Genomic DNA, 16,742 nt, shown 5'->3' with positions numbered 1-16,742 from the left:
ATTGGAAAGCGACTGGGGGAACAAAAGGCTTCTCATTTACCATGTGAGTAGGGCAGGAGCCAGAGGTGATGGGGACCCTGCCAGGCATAAAACTGGCAAGCACAGAGTGGATGAGTCCCCTGGGTTGCAGTTCTGTGCTCCCCGGCTACCCCAGATCCTCTGCTTCTCCAGAGGAGCCGCACTGCCTGCGTGACACTGGGAGGAGGGAGGATGCTTCCCTCTATGGCCCGTGCCGGGAGGCGGATGCTCAGATCTGGGAGACCTAGGTGAGGACTAAACCCCATGGCTTCAGCTCCTGCTTTCTCCCCCTGCAGACCCAGCTGGGTGGAGGCGCCTTCCCACTGCAAAGCAGCTCCAGCTCCTTGGGAGGCCCGCAGCCACATTCGAGTGCCAGAGAGAAGCGCAACAAGGTACGGGCCAGTCCCTGGGAATGGTGAGGAAGGGCAGCTGCCCTTCCCTGGAGGTCACTGCGGGCGGCACCTGTGTATCCAGCACTTGATCTGAGCAGGCCCAGCATGATGCTGCCTTCCCGTGATCTCCTGGGCACCACGCTCACTAACACCCCCCTTCCCTTCATTCTTCACCCATTTCTCAGGTGGGGAAACGGAGGCATGGAGCTTTTTTTTTAAGGCCAGAGCAGGGCAAGCAGTAGACCTGGGACTAAAATCTCAGCATAGATGCTTTCCTTCCCTTTAGTTTATTGCCCGGTGCTACAATGGCACCAAGGGTTTTACAGGGATGAAGTGGGCTTTAGTGGCATGAAAGAAGATACAGTCAATTGTGTTGGCATTCCTGGGATACCAAAAATGGCACGAGAGCGGCTTTGGAGGGCTGCAGAAAGTACCCTGGGAGCCCATGTAGCTGGCAGCTGCGCCTGAGTCCCTGCCTCCATCCCCCTCTCCACGTGCGTCAGTCGTCTTGGCCAGGTTGTCCCCTGCTAGGGCCTGGCTTAGTGTTTCATGCAAGGACAAACTGCAGCCAGGCAGGAGGCTCCCAAAGGCCTCTGAAACTCAAAATGGGTGACATCCCTTCCCTCTCTTTTCTGCCCCAGGCCAGAAAGGAGCCCAAAGCCCTGAGCTCCCCCTGCACAACCGGGGCTGGTTCACCCCACCTATTCCAGGTTTCTTCAGCACTGAGCTCCGGGCCAGGCACCCTCGCTTTGCCCTGCAGTGAGACGCGTCACCTCAGTGTAATTGCACAGCAGAGCCCGACATTTCGCGATGCGCAGACCTCTGCCCGTTTTCCTCTGGGACCCTCTCTAGCGATTCCCCCTTCCCGAGGCCAGCTGGCTTTCTGGGGGCACCAGAGGCACCCCCTTGGACCTGCTACCCCCTCTGCCAAGATTGCAAATCGCTGCTTTAGGGGTTCGTTTGGGGGGATGGGGTGGGGGATAAAATCGAACAGCTTCAGGAGCGAAGGTGCAGACCCTGCTGCGTGCACACACGACAGGACTGCTGAAAATCCCTGCCTGAAGGAAACCCTGCCCGGGTAAGGGCTGGGCTCCCGGCGGTCCCTTCCTGGGGCAGCAGCGGCTCAGCCCGTCCCTCCCTGAGCTTCAACTTTGCCCGGGCCAGCGGGGAGGGAGGGGGACGCGGCTGATCCCCAGCATCGCCCCCGACCCGCCGCCGCCCGTCGCCCCGGGGCCGGCTCCCCTTCCCGTGCGGCCCCGGCGGCCTCGCCCGCCCCGGTGGCTCCATTGGCTGCGGGCGGCCGGGGCGGTGGCTGCTGCTGCCATTGGCCTGCCCGGGCCCTCCCAGGAAGTTTAAGGGGAGGAAAGAAAAGTTTTTGGGGCTGGTTTTGTGGTTTGTTTGGGTTTTTTTTTTCCCCTCCTTTTCTTTCCTTTTTTTTTTTTTTTGTTAATTAAAAAAAGAGGGGGGGGAAAGTGCGAACGGGGAGCGCGGGGCGGGCGGCGGAGCGGGCATGGTGGGGCCGCGGAAGCCGCCCGGGCGCTGAAGCCGCCCCGCCGCCCTGGCTGCCAGCGCCCTGCCCCGCCGCCACCCCGGCCCCGGCGCCGGCCCCGTCGCCGGCCGCGGAGCCCCCGCCATGACGGTGAGTCGGGACCGGCCCGAGGGGTTCGGGGTTTGGGGTGGGGGGGTCCTCCACCCGGCCGCTCTCCTCCCCGCCTCGGCCGGGCCTTAGGGGTGCCCAGCGGGACCCCGCGGGGCTGGGAAGGGGTGGAGGGTCCCCAGCTGTCAGCCTCCCCGGGGTCCCTCTGCTCCCTGCCCGCCCCAGGCAACCGCTGCTGGCCCGGGGAGCTCTGGCCCCACCGGGGTAATCGAGGCTGTGGCTGAGGCGCGGTGCCTCCTTGCCGCCGTTCCCCATCACCGCCGGGGCTCCCCTCCTGGGCTCTCCGTGGCCGCTCGGTAGCGTCGCTTCGTTGGTAGCGGGCAGCACCCCACCGACACAGACGTCGGTAACGCTGTGCGTAAGCGTGGACCGGGCTGAGGCCTGCCGAGCTCACCGCACCGATGACCGCGATCGGACGCGATCTCCGCGTCCCCCTGGGCGTGGGGAGCTGCTGCTCCCTGTGGGAACCAGATGCGGTTTCGGGGGAGGGAGCGTCCCACCCCTGGGGCGAGCCTGCCTCGGTCTGCCGGCCCCGAGAGGAAGGCTGTTGAGCGGAGTGGGGTAACGGAGGTGACAGGCCGCGCTGTGCCCGCCGGCATTTCACACGGGGGCGGTGGGAAAGGGAGAGCCTGTCGCCCACTTGCTTTTGCGGTACATGTAGATTCGGGAGCTGCATGTGTGCTCCAGCCTGGGAGCGGTTTTGCTTGCACCAAACTGAGCTGGAGCGGTTTTGCTTTGTGTTTTGGCCTGGGGCCCGAGCCTTGTGGAGCGGGTTCCCTTTTTGGAGGAGAGGAGACATTGTGCTTTCCGGGAGGCCGAGCGTCCCTCGCGCCACGTCCCAGAGGTGAGAGGAAGCAGCACTCCAGGACCTGTGGTCCTGAGGAGCTTTTGGGAGTGGGAAGAGCGGGAGGCACGGTGATGGAAGGAGCACACCTGACCATCCCGTCGCTCAGCTTGGACACTGAGCTTTCTCAGCCTGCTGCAGCCTCTTCTCCTCCACTTCTCCATCCCTGTGCCTCTCTACCACCCAGGAGCCATTCTTTCGCTCCCTCCCCATCCCCTTTCCTTCTTTGGTGTTTACATTCTTCAGATACTTGCAGGCTGTTATCACCTCCCCTGTAGCCCTTCTTCAGCCAGAGCAAGCAGCTGCCTCTCCTTAACCTGCTGTTGTAAGCCAGTACTTCCAGACGTCACCTATGTCCCCAGCTGCTTGGGACCCCCTCCGTCGCCTCAGCCTGGCCAGCTGCGGGGCTGAACATACAGCTCTGGTAGGTACGGATGCAACCAGGCAAAATTGCTGTTGCCACCTCTGAGCCAAAGCCTTGCCATCCACAGCCCGGAGCTGCGCTGCAGGGCCGTACATTTTGTCGGGAGTGCATCCTGCCACATCCTTGCATCTCCGGCACCCGGATCTCTCCCAGCGGTTCAGCTTTCCTGGATGTTTCCTCCTCCCACTGCTGGGCCGTTTCCTCTGGATGGAGGGTTCTGTTTGAACCTCACTCTCTTCTCTGTCAGTATCCTGAGCTCTTTATGCCAGATGAGGAAGCTGGATTTGCCTGTGAGGAGGGGGAGAAAAATGGCTTTAAGCACTTTGTGCATCAACTGATGCCTCACCCTATGGTACCAACCCCGCTATGACAAGAACAGTTCAAAGCCAATCCCAGAGCTGCAGCTCCTTGTCTGGGGCTGGCAGAGAAAACAGTAGCCCTGTGCAATCCGCCTGCTTGGGAGAAGCCCTCCGGGGAGATTGTGTGGCCCCAGCACTGTGTCAGGGGCAGCGGTTCTGGCAGGACTTTGTGGTGGTTTTCCCAGCGGTGTACATCGTGTTAACGTTCGTTATTTTGGCACCAAATGCTTTGGGATTGTAAATCCTCAGTAAGACGAGACCCAGCTTATCCATACAACAGCCCAGCCAGGAGTCCTTTTGCTCCTTCTCTCCTGTATTGTTTTCTGGCCTCTGCGGAGGCTGCCCGGCTCTCTTCTGCCGAGAACACGTGCGTCCCAGGAGGGGGGAAGCTTGTGCTTTGACGTTTCACCTCCTTTCCTTCCCTCCCGCCGCTCCCAGTTCGGAGCTGGAGCTGAAGTCACTGGATTGGAAGGTATAACGGGAAAAAGGGTGGAGCTGGTGTTACAGGGAAGGAATTAATTTTCAGGGTGCTTTTTCAGGGTAGCAGCGAGGCCGGCAGGACGTCCGGATCCATAGGGACGGGCATGCGTGCGTCCCCCTTGTCTCCAAGCTGCCAGCAGCACCCGTCACCTCAGCGGGAGGTGAGGTGTGAGAGCCACCCGTGCCCTTTCACTCTGGTTTCTCTTCCTTCCCGGGCGGCTTGGGGCCACAGTCAGATGCTTCTGGCCAGGCCTGAAGCTGTAGCAGCCGGTGACCCTCCCCTTGGCGAGCTTCCCCGTGCCTGCTCGAACCAATAGCCAGAGCGCCGGGGTGGGCCAGCACGTACTGGGCTCTTGCCGCCCCATAACCTTGGGTGTAACCCAAGAGCGGCAGCTCAGGGAGGTGAAAGCAGGGGAAAGCTCGGCCTGGCTGGGCGGACGGGGAGCTGGGCTTGCTGGGCAGTCACAGACGGCTGCCGGGCTCGTTTTGGGGAGCGCAGAGTGGCCGTCTGCTTGCCAAGCCACCCCTTCTTGCCAGCGCAGTCTTGGGTGGTGGTTGTGGCATGTGGGGAGTGCTGGTGCAGACCGCTTGGAGGTCCAGCTCTGGCGCCGTCACCTCTGCAGCACTGTCCCAGCCTGGTTTGGCTGCAGAAGGAGCAGATCTGCAAACTCTGGCTTCCTGTGGAGAAGAGGCATTGGGCTGAATTACTTGGTGGTGCAACTTCTCTGGAGCCAGCTGAGTTGGGAGGAGGGACCAGCTCAAGCCTGTTTGGCTGAGGGTTAAGCCAGGGAGAGCGGTTCCCCTGAGTCAGCTCTCTGACGCTCCACCTTGGGAAGGAGATAAACAGGTTGGGATGCCACATCAGTGGCATGAGGTTAGGAGGAGGCAGGGAGCAGGGGGAAACTTCTTTCTAGCACGAGGTGATCCGGTGAAACTGTTCATCCTCATCTTCAGTAGCTGTGGCTGAGGCTGGGCAGAGTGCAGGCTCTGCAGCGGGAGGGAGCAGAAGGAGATGGGTAAGAGAGGAGCCCCAAGCACGTGGGAGAGGATTGAGTCTTGGAGGGGATCAAGCGGGGATCAAGCGCTGGTTGTGACTCTGATTTCATCTCTACCCTGGGGCACATCATTTAAAGGCAACATGTTTTCTCAGCTGTTCAATTGCCTCTTGTACGTTTGCGGTGAGGGCTGTTCCATAGAGAGCTACTCATGTCTTTAATAAATGATTGGTGGTGAAGTTACTGGAGGGACGTAGCTCTGGGGTATGGATGGCCAGGGTCTGGACAAGGAATGTCTGGTTCTTTGCGACTTTGCCTCTGTCTCCAAGGAAACCCCATCAGAGGCAGTGGAGCACTCCCTTCTGCCCGCTCTCCTTGTCCCTGCCTCCCCTTCTCTGAACAAATACCTCCGAGGCACCTTGTGGAAACCTCCCTGCTGCATATTTTCCGTTAATTTTTTTTAAAACCTCTTTCCTTATCTTCTGCTTCCTCTTACAGGAATGACTGCCTGCTGCTGAGAGCTAAATCCAGTCCTCCTTCGCCACTGGGTCCTACACACCCCCATGAGTTTCCTAAAAGTGGTGCCAGGCTATGTGCACTGTCATTCTGCCACTGGGGACTCACCTTCCACCCCTTGGCATAAAAGCCCTTTTGTAGGTCACTCCCAGACACTAAACCCTCTGTTTTGTCCTTTCCTTTCCAGCCGGATCTCCTCAATTTCAAGAAGGGATGGATGTCCATCCTGGACGAGCCAGGAGAGGTAAGCCTGAGGTGGGGGTCTGCCTCTTCCCCCAGCCCCTGCTGCTAGAGATTCCCCCGGCAAGCAGCCGATTTCCTTCCCCCTCCCTCGCTGAGGTCAGTCCTGCTGGGACAGGCAGCGAGAAGCCTTTGGTGTGGGGTGCCTCGCTCTGCGTGTGGGCACGGAGGTTCTCCCAGCACCCCTCTCCCAGCCGAGGGGCGCGAGGGGGAGCTGGAAGGGATGTGGAGGAGGGGTAAAAGAAGGCCGAGAGGTCACGGCGCAGAGCATCCCTCCCTGTTCCTACGCTTCCCCTGGTAACTGTCTGTCCATTTCCCTCCTGTCTTTTCCCTTCCCTCCCCCTGCCTGATCCCCCTGCAGTGGAAGAAACATTGGTTCGTGCTGACCGACTCGAGCCTGAGGTATTACCGGGACTCGAATGCGGAGGAGGTAATCATGGCCAGCCTTTCTCCAGCCCTCTGTTCCTTCCCGGCCACGGGGGAGAGGAGCACAGCCCTGGAGTGACCAGCACGCTCCTGGGAGAAGCGGCAGTGTCGTGTCCTCCTGAAAGGCGCTGGAGGTGGCAAGCTGCTCTTTGCCAGGGGGTGACGAAGAGGATGGGTGTCTGAAGGCAGGCTGGCAGGGTGGCAAAGCCTGGTGGGGCTGTCGGTGGTGGGAGGTGAGGAGAAGGGCTGGTCCTGTGGCTGGGCATCTCTCACGCTCTCCATCCTCGCTGGTGGCTGCCCCTCGGGTTAAAAGAGGCCACGTTGTGCTGGGGAGCTGAGACTGGCTCCCGGAGAGCTGTGGGGTGAAGGCAGAGGCAGTCTGCACTTCGGTTGGGGTGCTGGCAGGTGATGGGGGCTTTTTCAAAGCTGGGTTTGCGCTGATGTCCTAGCGGGTGGCTCTGCTTGCAGGCTGATGACCTCGATGGAGAAATTGACCTCCACTCCTGCACAGACGTGACAGAATTTGCGGTGCAGCGCAACTACGGCTTCCAGATACATGTGAGTGTCTGGCACTGCGTGGACACGGAGCAGCAGCACCAAGGGACACCGGGTGGGAATGCGTGCTCCCTCCCCGTGCCAAGATGCCGAGAGGCAAGCCATGCAAACCTTTTGCCAGGACAGTGGCCCAGCAAGGCTGGTCGGTGACAACATGGGTGGCAGTGCTCAGGGACACGAGTGCTACCTGCCTGCAAAGGAAGGAGGAGGAGGCGGCTTTGCAGGGCTGGCTGAAGGCTGCCTGAGTGCCAGGCTAAACGCCAGGAGTCCTTACTTGACCCGTTGGCCAAGGCAGCTTCTCTAGAGCCACGGGGAGGGAGTGGTGAGCACTGAAGGTCTTGGTGTAGCCTGGCTGACTGTGCTCTGAGCAACAACCTGTACCCTGGATCCAGCCCCAGTATGATCCTGTCCTCGGCTACTTGCTGTAGCAGCAGGAGGTGGCTGCTAAGGCAGCACAGAAAACAGTATTTCTGTGAGTGTGCAGGGCTGGGGACTTCACGGTCTGGGTTTCCCTGTGGCCTGTTGTACCCCAGCGCTGGTGCCCAGCTCTCAGCACATGAACGGCTGGATTACACCAGCTCATGTTTGGCCAAATGTGTCGGCAAAGTTTCTTTTGCCTTTGCTTGGAGATGATCTTGTGGAGGAAGTGTAACGGGCTTCCCAGCAAAGAGTGTGTCTCCACTCCCACCCCTCCACCGGGCCCCAAGAGTCTTTGACTCGGCGAGTGGCCTCTCTAACACTGTCCACCACCTGTGCTAGCGGGTGCCTGGGGGGCGAGTGGGAGCTGCCTGAACCTCCACTGGGTGCTGACCGGGCCTTGGTCGCCTCCCTGTTACAGACAAAGGATGGTGTCTTCACGCTGTCAGCGATGACCTCGGGCATCCGGCGCAACTGGATTGAGGCCCTGAGGAAGAATGTGCGCCCGGTCAGTGCTCCAGACGTCACCAAGTAAGAGCTGCCCTGTGCTGCTTCTCTTCCCCCTCTTGCTGTCCCTCTTCCCTGGCAGGCAGGGACTGGGAAGGCCCCTCTGGAAATCTGGCTGCTCCTGGATCAGCCCTGCCCTCTGCTCCTCCAGAACATGGCCTGGATACACCAGCTGGTGGCAGGGGTCGAGACCCTGATGGCTCCTGCTCTTGCATCCGCTTTTTGCCTCGCCACTTCAGTTTAGTCTGTTTTTTCCACCAGCATGGCTGGAACTGGGATGAATCCTCCCCGCCCCGTGGGGGAACCCGTTCCCCCGAGGGATGGGATGCTACAGGCCCATCTCTGCGCTCAGGGTGGGGTTTTGTAAGGCTGGGCTGAGCAAGGGCTGAGCCTTGGACAGTTGGTGATGCCTCCGCCAGCATCCTTTCCTACGCGGTGCCTCTCTTTCACCGGCTGCCACTCTGGTTTCAGGCTCTCTGACTGCAATAAGGAGAACTCCTTCCGTAACTGTGTCCCCCAGAAAGGCTCACTCCGGACGGAGGAGCAGCAGCGGCCAAGCTCAGGCTCCGAGGGGAACTTGAAGGGCAGTCACTGGAAGGCAGACGGGCAGCACCATGCCTTTGACTACGTGGAGCTGTCTCCCTTGCCGCAGGACCCCGGGAATCAGGGGTCCCCACAGAGGACGAGAGGGAGCTTGAGGATCTCTGACCGAACTCCCAAGCAGGAGGAGCTAGAGCGGGATCTGGCCGTCCGTTCAGAGGAGAGGCGGAAATGGTTTGAGACCCCCGACGGCAGGGTCCCAAACAGCGATGGCCCAGTGGGAGACTCTTCCTGCAAGGTGGGGGAGCAAGACCTCCCGGCTCCCCCACTTTCAGAGGACCAGCGGATTCGGCTGAATGAGGAGATAGAGAAGAAGTGGCTGGAGCTGGAACGCCTGCCCTTGAAGGACTCGCGGCGGGTGCCCTTGACAGCACTGCTGAACCAGAGCAAGGGGGGCCATGGAGATGCCAGCGAGGCGCTGAAAAAGGAGGTAAGAGCATTCTTCCTCGCTGAAATGGGGATTCTGGGGGCCCCTTAGTGTGGTCCCTGGCAGCAGGAGGCTCTGCAGAAGAGCAAGGCAGAGGTGCAGGGAGACGTTCGTTCTTTCTGGCTCCGTTTGCCACCCCTTGAGTGCACGGGAGCTTTTGCAACTGGGTAATGCGAGGCCAGAGACCTGCTCTTGCATACCTAGAGAGGTTCCCCAGGCCACATTTTGGTCCAGGATAAGTTAGGTAGTGGTACTGCTTGCGTGGAGTCTGTTTCCCAGGCATGCATCCACAGCCTCTCTTCTCTGGCTGTTCCCAAGCCTGGAAGTGCTTCACCTGCCAGCCTTTGAAAGGAGCCATGCGCTTGTCTGTCATCCCAGCTACACATGCCGTGGTGGTTTCCTCCAGCATGGATCTACCTCTGGAAGTTGGGATGTCTCCTCCCCTCCTTGCCAGTGCTTACTGGGCCGGGGCTGGCTTTGGTCACTTGGCAGGCTGCAATTCCTGTGGGAAGCAGACATCTCTGTTGGCCATGCATGGCCCTCCCCATCCCTACGCCCAGGGTTCGGATGTGGCACGTTGGTCAGGCTATGGCACTTTTCCACCCTTGGCTGAGCATCTCTCTCCTCTCCCTGGCACAGGTCCAGTCACTGCAGGCACAGCTGGAGTCCTGCCGGGCCCGAAACGAGAGCCTTCGGGAGGCGGCGAAATCCCAGGGAGGTGGCCACGTGCCCCGGGGGTACATCTCACAGGTGAGCAGGGCACCAGACATGGGAACATGGGGTTGCTCCCAGTCCCAAACTGGGAAATGCTGGGACTCAGCTCATTGCCAAGCAGATATCACTAATCATTGGTTTGCCATAGTGACCCTAACTGGGCCCACTTGTAATCAATGTTAATTACACAAAGGCTGGCACGTGTTGCCTGGCCTTAAAGGGGCCAGAATATAAACAGGGAGGAGGAGGAGAGTTAGGGGAGAGGTGCAGGATCTGTGCCCCACTTTGTGCATGGGCACAATGCTGGCCTGGGCTTGGGAGGGGGTGAGCCATCTCCCAGCTCGGGAGTGGGTCAGTAGCTTTCTGTCGAGCTGCCCACGGGTTCCCCAGCGGTTTGCAGCTCACCACATGTGGTTCTTGCTAACAGAGGCTCTCGAATCCCTTGTTAAAAGCAGTCCGTCAGGCCGTGGGGAGCTCCTGTCACTGCCAGAGCCGCCCGAGCCTTGAAGGTCACTTTGACAGCGCAGCCTGTTTGTTTGCTGGGACAGCACGTGGGCAAGCCCGCAAAGCAGTTTGCTCACACTTCAGCCTCTTGCTTCTCTTTGTTTATTTATTTCCTCCCCCCACATAGACTTGTCCAAAGCAAGTGGGGTCACATCCCACAGGGAATTCCCTGGGGGTAGGCTGCTGTTCCACCACACAGTGAGGATTTCAGGATGTGCCCTACGTGTTGAAATATACCGGGGAGGAAGGAAATGGGGACTGGCGAAGCCTGTTGCAGAGGGTTGGCTGTACCTCGCCCAGATAAAGAAACCCACAAGTCCCATGGCGCCCAGCCCAGCCACTTACCAGTCGCTCTGTCATCTTGATTTAATATTTACAGCTCACAGGCCTCTTTATGGTCAAAAAAAAGCAAAAGGTGTGGGGAGGAATGGTACCTTATCTTCCTAATAACTTGGCTCGAAAGGCCAGCATTTCACGTCTGAGGCCAAACTTGGCCTTTCCCCAAAGAGCTCGTTCTCTCTCAGTCTGCTGAGGTTCACAGCCAGCCTGTGGGCAGATCACCAAATTGATCCCTTGCCTTTTCCTCTCCTTTGGTCAATCTGTGAAGCTTCCCAGCTTCCGCGTCTCAGTAGGGAGGAGCAGCCAGCAAGGACTTGCATTCCTGCAGCATGCTGCAGCGCCCTTTATATCAGCCTGTCTCCTGTCGGGGGACACGATGGCTTCTTGGCTCTTTGCTGACATCTTAGAGGCCTTGGCTTTTTAAAACAATACTCTGGCACAGTTTGGTGGTAACAAGTCCTTTCCACGGGGCTTGGCGCGGTGCTGCCAGGGTCTGCAGGGAGAGTGGAGGCATAGCTCTGAGGTGGGAAGCTCTTGCTTTGCTCTAACACCAGTTAACCACAACGCTTGCTGTTGAAAGAACCATCCCCTTGGTCTCAGGGCCATCGGAAAGGAGGGCGAGCTGCATGAGGAGGATCCCTAACCATTAGGCTTTGGGGAGGGCTCTTTGGCAGCCTCCGTCGGGCTGCAGGGCAGTGCAGGTGTCACTTTTCAGGAGAAGAGGCTCAGCTTTCATTGATTCCGGGAGGATGCTGCTTCATTTAAAAGACAGATACTGAGATGTGGTTTCCTGCTGTTGATCTCCTCCAGCCAGGCAGTGCAACCTGGTGGAGGGGGCTGGGCTGGGCTGCTGGGCGCATTATTCCCAGCTCTTGGCCCGAGAGAAATGTTCCTGTCTTGCTGCTTCATCTTTAAGAAGAGCAAGAGGAACGTTTCTTGCTCTGCAAAGCATGTGGGGCTTGCAAGATGTGTGGCTCTGTCAAATGGTTGTGTCCTGTGACAAAAGTGCCACCTCACTTTCCAAGGGTGGTCTTTTCCTTCTGAAGTGATCTTGCTTCTCTCAAAATGGCCCTGGACTTGGGTGAGGTTTGCAAAGCCAAACGTCAGCCTGGCCAGGTGCCTGTTGTGGCCTGAGCCCCTGCATGCCTAGGACCTTTGAGTCCCTCACCCCTCCTTTCCCTGGCATGGCAGGAGGCCTGCGAGCGCAGCCTGGCTGAGATGGAGTCATCCCACCAGCAAGTGATGGAGGAGCTCCAGAGGCACCACCAGCGGGAGCTGGAGCGGCTGCGGCAGGAGAAGGAGCGGCTCCTGGCAGAGGAGGCTGCGGCGACGGCAGCAGGTAGGAGTGGACACCAAGCAGTGCCCTCGCTCGTGTGGGTCCCTCCCACCTCTCTCAAATGTCTCTTGCAAGAATCCAGTCATCCCAGTCATCTGGAGCCACGCTGCTGACCATACTGGTGTGAGGCTGATGCTCAGCACCTTCTCGTAGGCAGGCAGGACTGGCAGAGGTGTTAGGGAGCTCCCACGCTGCCCTGTGTTAGTCTCCTTGGCAGCACTTGGTGCATCAGTATGATTCTGGGGCGTGGAGAAGGTGGGGGATGCCTCGAGGGCAGAAGGGATGGAGGGGGAACCTGCAAAGACAGGTCTGGGAGCATGCAGCAGCAAGAGCTTGGCTAGTTCCCTGGCTTGGTTTCCCTCAGATGTGCTGGAGCTGGCACAGCCTGATCCCTCATCTCCCATTGTCCCCCTCTGCAGCCATCGAGGCACTGAAGAAAGCCCACCGGGAGGAGATGAATAAGGAGCTGGGCAGGACACGAAGCTTCCAGCAGTGCGGCTCGGTCTCAGATGCCCTCCAGAAGCAGCACCAGTAAGAAACCACTTCTCACTCCCCTTGCCTGATGCTGCTGCCCTGTGCTGGTGTCACCGCACCCCATCTTGTGGCTGTAGCCCCCAGCTGTCCCCTCTGACACCTCCCCAGCTCCCTCCTCAGGGGCAATGGGTGCCCAGCAGTGACTGCCAGGGCTGCTGGAGCTGTAGGGCAGGGAGGTTTATCCTCTGCTTGGCTTTTTTCCCCTATAGCGTCTTTCCTCTGTTTTCATTACGGAAAGCTCCTCCATTTTTCCTGCATGGCTTGAAGCTCCTAGAAGCACCACACTCGTGTGTAGAAGGGTGGGAACTGAAGCCTTGGTCCACAGGGGACATTATTTTATGCCAATAACTGATGTGGGCAGAGGCTGCCTGTGGCAGGGGGGAAGGCAATGCTGGTGGCAAGGGGCCGGCAAGGATTGCGGGGCAGTGATGAGCTGGTGCCTCTTTGACAGGTTGGATGTGGATTCCCTGAAGCGGGAGCTGCAGGTGCTTTCCGAACAGTACTCCCAAAAGTGCCTGGAAATTGGGGAGCTCACCCAGAAGGCAGAGGAGCGGGAGCAGACGCTGCTGTGCTGTCAGCAGGAGGGGAAGGAGCTCCTCCGGAAAAACCAGGCAAGAGAGGGGCTTTTCCTGCCAGCAGAGACCACAGAGCACGTTCCTCCCTCACACGGCACAGCCCTTCTGTTAAAACTCCCCTATTTCTTCCCTTCTGAGATTTTATCATCATAAAGGAAAAAAAATAAGAGTTAGAGGCTGTAAATGGGCTTGTCTTAACTACGGTGTTAAATACGGCAAGTATGTTCTGCTGGTCATAGGTGCCACCATCGCCTATGGGCAGGGGGTTACAAGGAGGTCTCTAAGCTGGAGTAGGGCTGGTGGGAAGATGAAGGAGTCGGGACAGCAGAGAGGCCTGAGCCACAGCTACTCTGACATCTCTTGGTTTTGCCCCCAGGAGCTGCAGACCCGCCTCTCAGATGAGATTGGGAAGCTGCGAAGCTTTATTTCGTCGCGGGGCTCTGGGGACCATTCTCCGCACAACGACAAGCGGAGCTCCTGCGAACTGGAGGTACAGGGGTGCCCCCGGGCTGCCCCGCTGCCTCTCCATCCCCTCCCCGTGCCAGGGGTCTCCTCCTCGCGGCAGTTTTGGCTTGGAGCGGGTGGGAGGAGGGTGCCGGGTGCAGCAGTGGGGCCGGTGCAGGAAGGAGGTACGCAAGCTTCCCCTGCGCCGCAATCCCGGGGCGCTCCCACTACTTCCTGCCCCGGCCCTCCTGGCCCTTCCTTCCTTTTGCACTGCCACGCTTGCGCTGGGGCCCGACGGCCTTTCTGACGTGGTGGGTCTTGAGTCACCTCTGGTTCCTCTCCCTCCTCCCTGGCCCAGGTGCTGCTGCGGGTGAAGGAGAATGAGCTCCAGTACCTAAAGAAAGAGGTGCAGTGCCTCCGGGAGGAGCTGCAGATGGTGCAGAAGGTCGGTGTTTTCTGGGAGACACTGGGAAAGCGGGGAGGGAGGGGAGCCCCTGGGCTGCAGGTCAGCAGGGTTCAGCTGGGTTTGATGGGATGCTCAGTCCAAACCCTCTTGTCACCTGTGCTCCTCGTCCCTGCTCACTCCCGAGCACATAGCAGCCTCATGCTCCCAGCAGCACAGGCTGGCGTACGCTTACCTTGTACAAGGGAAATGTCACAGAGGCTTTGCTGCTGGTTTCCCCAATGTATGTACATGTAAGCATGGACAAGCCAGGAGCCCTTCTTTCCCAGGTGGGAAGCCCAGATGAAGCCTGCCTGGCACGCCGCTTCCCCAGCCACCTGCTCTTCCCTTAGTTGTTCCCTCGCTGGGTGGACATGTTTCCTTGGGCACTGTTGCTGGTGTGCTGCTCCCTCCACTGGCAGCAGCTCATTCAGAGGGATTTTCAAAGACCCCTGCCAAAGAGGAACCTGAAAGAGGCTTTGAGATTCAGTGATGCTCCAGGAGTTCATAACTTTCTCACTTAAGCTTTTGGCCATATAAATGGTTGGGACCGGCCCTTTCAGCGACCTGCATCTCTGGTGGGGTTTATTTTTCTTGTATGGCTGGCCCAAACACACACGAGCCGTGGTAAAGCCCACATCACCTCGTCAATCTGATGCTGCAGATCCCTGCTGCTGCAGGACCAGCGACTCTGCCTTCCTCTCCGGCCCGGGGTTTGGGAAGCACTACGTCCACACTCTTCTGAATGGTTTCTGCATGGCCTAGATTGGGACGGGCTTCAAACCCGGGGCTGGCTCTCCCCTCCTCACCTGCTGGCCCTTCTCCTGCTGGGCTCACCTTGCCGCCCCCCTCCCTAACATGAGCCCTAAAACCTGCTGACCCCTCTCCCTCCCCTGGCAGGATAAGAGGTTTGCCTCAGGGAAATACCAAGACGTCTATGCAGAGCTGAATCACATTAAGGTGCGCTCAGAGCGAGAGATCGAGCAGCTGAAGGAGCACCTGCGCCTGGCCATGGCGGCTCTGCAGGAGAAGGAGTCACTGTGCAACAGCATCGGCGAGTAACGGTGAGCACGGGGGATGCTGTGACGTCCCCTGCGGGTGCGGGTGGCTGAGACCGGCTGACCTGCTTTGACAGGGTATGGAAGCTCCCGGTTCTTCCTGCTCCACTCAGTGCTGAAACTTTAGGCTTAAATGCTTCCTTCTCTGCTTCTGGCATCCTCTCGTCCTGCACCCCTGGCCCTCCTGTTATCCCTGACATTCTCCCAAGGTCCCCAGCCCCCTTCTCACCTTGCTGCTCATGATGGTCCTGCAGCCAGCACCAAGCACTGCTCAACCAAGCTGGAGGTGGGAGCTGGCCGCATGCTGGCCCTCACCCTATGGCTTGGATGACAGCATGGGGGCAGTTATGCACTACCTACGTAGGTGATGTTTCTGCTGCGTTCACCTTTGAAGCGGTTTCCCATTCGCAGCACGGAAATTTTAGGTTTACATCAAAGCAGCCCTGACTAGACCCAGCCTTCCTCCCACGCTCGCCTGTGGGCATCCCTGCTGCAGCTGAGCCCTTCCCAGCAGGGTGACAGGAACAAGGGTGTCCCGTTGTCCGGAGCACTTCTGCTTCTTGCTTGGATGCCATGACCATCGGGATTGGGGTCACCCTGCTCCGCCAGTGCTTGCTGGTGGGTGCCGAGATGAGTGGGTCTGTAGCAGGGCGCCAGACGACCATCTCCCAGGGAGCAGAAGGGACGGCATTTCTGCGCTCAGTGGAGTCTTTCTAAACCATTTCTGGTTTTATCTCTCTCTAGGTCTGCTCTTCGTGTGTTTGTTCTTGTTTTGTATTTGCTTCATTCCTCACTTGTGGGGAGGAGGAAGTTGAATCCCATCCGTTACTGCCTTGGCAAGGAGTCCCACCCACACCCCAGCCTCCTCACTCCCCTTCCAAAGCTTTTTTTGATGAACCCCTATTGCCTGCGTACCTGAGCACATTGTTTGGACTGGCTTCTTACATGCACCTTCTTCAGGATTTTATATGTGAAAATTATATTTTATAGAGGAATTTTTTCCCCCCAGGAAGAAGGGGAAGAGGAGGGGGGAAAACTTTTACTACATCACCAGCATTTTCTAACCTGAAAAAAGATAATCTGGTTTTGCCCCCCTCCCCAGCCCCGTTGCTTCCGGCCACACAGCCACCTTCGGCACATACTCCCTCTCTTCCAAATGTCTCTGCGGCCCCCCTGGGATGTACAGCAAGGACCACGGTCCCCCCGCCATGCCACCCCAGGGACCTGTGGAGAAGACATGCAAGCCATAGGAGGGAGCTGCTGGGGCAGTCTGCCATGGACACACTTGCCTGGGGCTTTTGAAAGAGGAGAACTTGGCAAGAGTCCGCATGATCGAGCTCTTACCGTGACTGTCCTTTGGCTCCTTCAAGGACCTGAATTGGCAGGAGCCCAGAGCCACGGGGTCTCTCCTTTCTGGGGAAGAGGAGCTGTGAGGCTGCTACTGCACCCGTCAGAGCCAATCCCCCCCAAGGTGGCAGCTGCTGCTGCTCTGCTGCGCCCTGCAACTTTTAACTTAATAAAATCTTCCCCTTTGCTGAGAAAGATGTTTGTTGAGGGGAAGTGTCCCTAGTCCGGGGGGGGCGGGGGGCGGGATGCGCATTTTTCCAGGTTCCTGTGTAATGTTGGTCATCCTGACCCGTCTGTTCTCTCCCTCTGGATTTGAGGAGGGAAAGCAGCAGGAGCATCCCCAGCCCCTGGTCAGAGAGTGAGAGGAGCCCTGTTATCCAGCTGTCTGCTCCACCTTTGGGTTTTGGGGGAGAAGTAATGTGCTTCACCACACCGCTCCAAAAATCGCAGGTGGACCCTCAGCCCCATGGAGGAAGAGCTGAGCCTAGGCTGTTTTAGTAAATCCAGAATTGGTGGGGGCAGATGGCACTGCAAATTACTGGCAGAGTAAACAGTACGTATATATCCTGGGGGAGTTCAGAGGATCTCAAAC

At 58.6% G+C, this 16,742-nt stretch overlaps 1 protein-coding gene across 1 annotated transcript; it reads left to right on the top strand.

Annotated features, from left to right (window-relative positions):
- Positions 1–1,967: 1,967 nt before the first annotated feature.
- On the top strand, positions 1,968–16,345 carry TRIOBP (TRIO and F-actin binding protein). Its single transcript, XM_068401657.1, has 14 exons — positions 1,968–2,049; positions 5,873–5,929; positions 6,287–6,355; positions 6,820–6,909; positions 7,745–7,854; positions 8,302–8,860; positions 9,497–9,607; positions 11,606–11,753; positions 12,170–12,281; positions 12,736–12,895; positions 13,236–13,349; positions 13,662–13,748; positions 14,646–14,809; positions 15,548–16,345. Exons 1-13 carry the CDS (start codon positions 2,044–2,046, stop codon positions 14,805–14,807), a joined length of 1,785 nt encoding a protein of 594 aa, XP_068257758.1. The 5' UTR covers positions 1,968–2,043; the 3' UTR covers positions 14,808–14,809; positions 15,548–16,345.
- Positions 16,346–16,742: the final 397 nt, after the last annotated feature.

Source organism: Nyctibius grandis, chromosome 5, assembly GCF_013368605.1.
Source record: "Nyctibius grandis isolate bNycGra1 chromosome 5, bNycGra1.pri, whole genome shotgun sequence".
NCBI lineage: Eukaryota > Metazoa > Chordata > Aves > Nyctibiiformes > Nyctibiidae > Nyctibius > Nyctibius grandis.
This window is presented reverse-complemented; position numbering and strand designations above follow the sequence as displayed.

What these genes read in the sequence shown, in the direction of transcription:
- TRIOBP (XM_068401657.1), top strand. An exon ending in ACTACGGCTTCCAGATACAT is followed by an intron (nt 6,910 to 7,744) that starts GTGAGTGTCTGG and finishes TCCCTGTTACAG; the next exon opens with ACAAAGGATGGTGTCTTCAC. An exon ending in GCGAGGCGCTGAAAAAGGAG is followed by an intron (nt 8,861 to 9,496) that starts GTAAGAGCATTC and finishes TCCCTGGCACAG; the next exon opens with GTCCAGTCACTGCAGGCACA.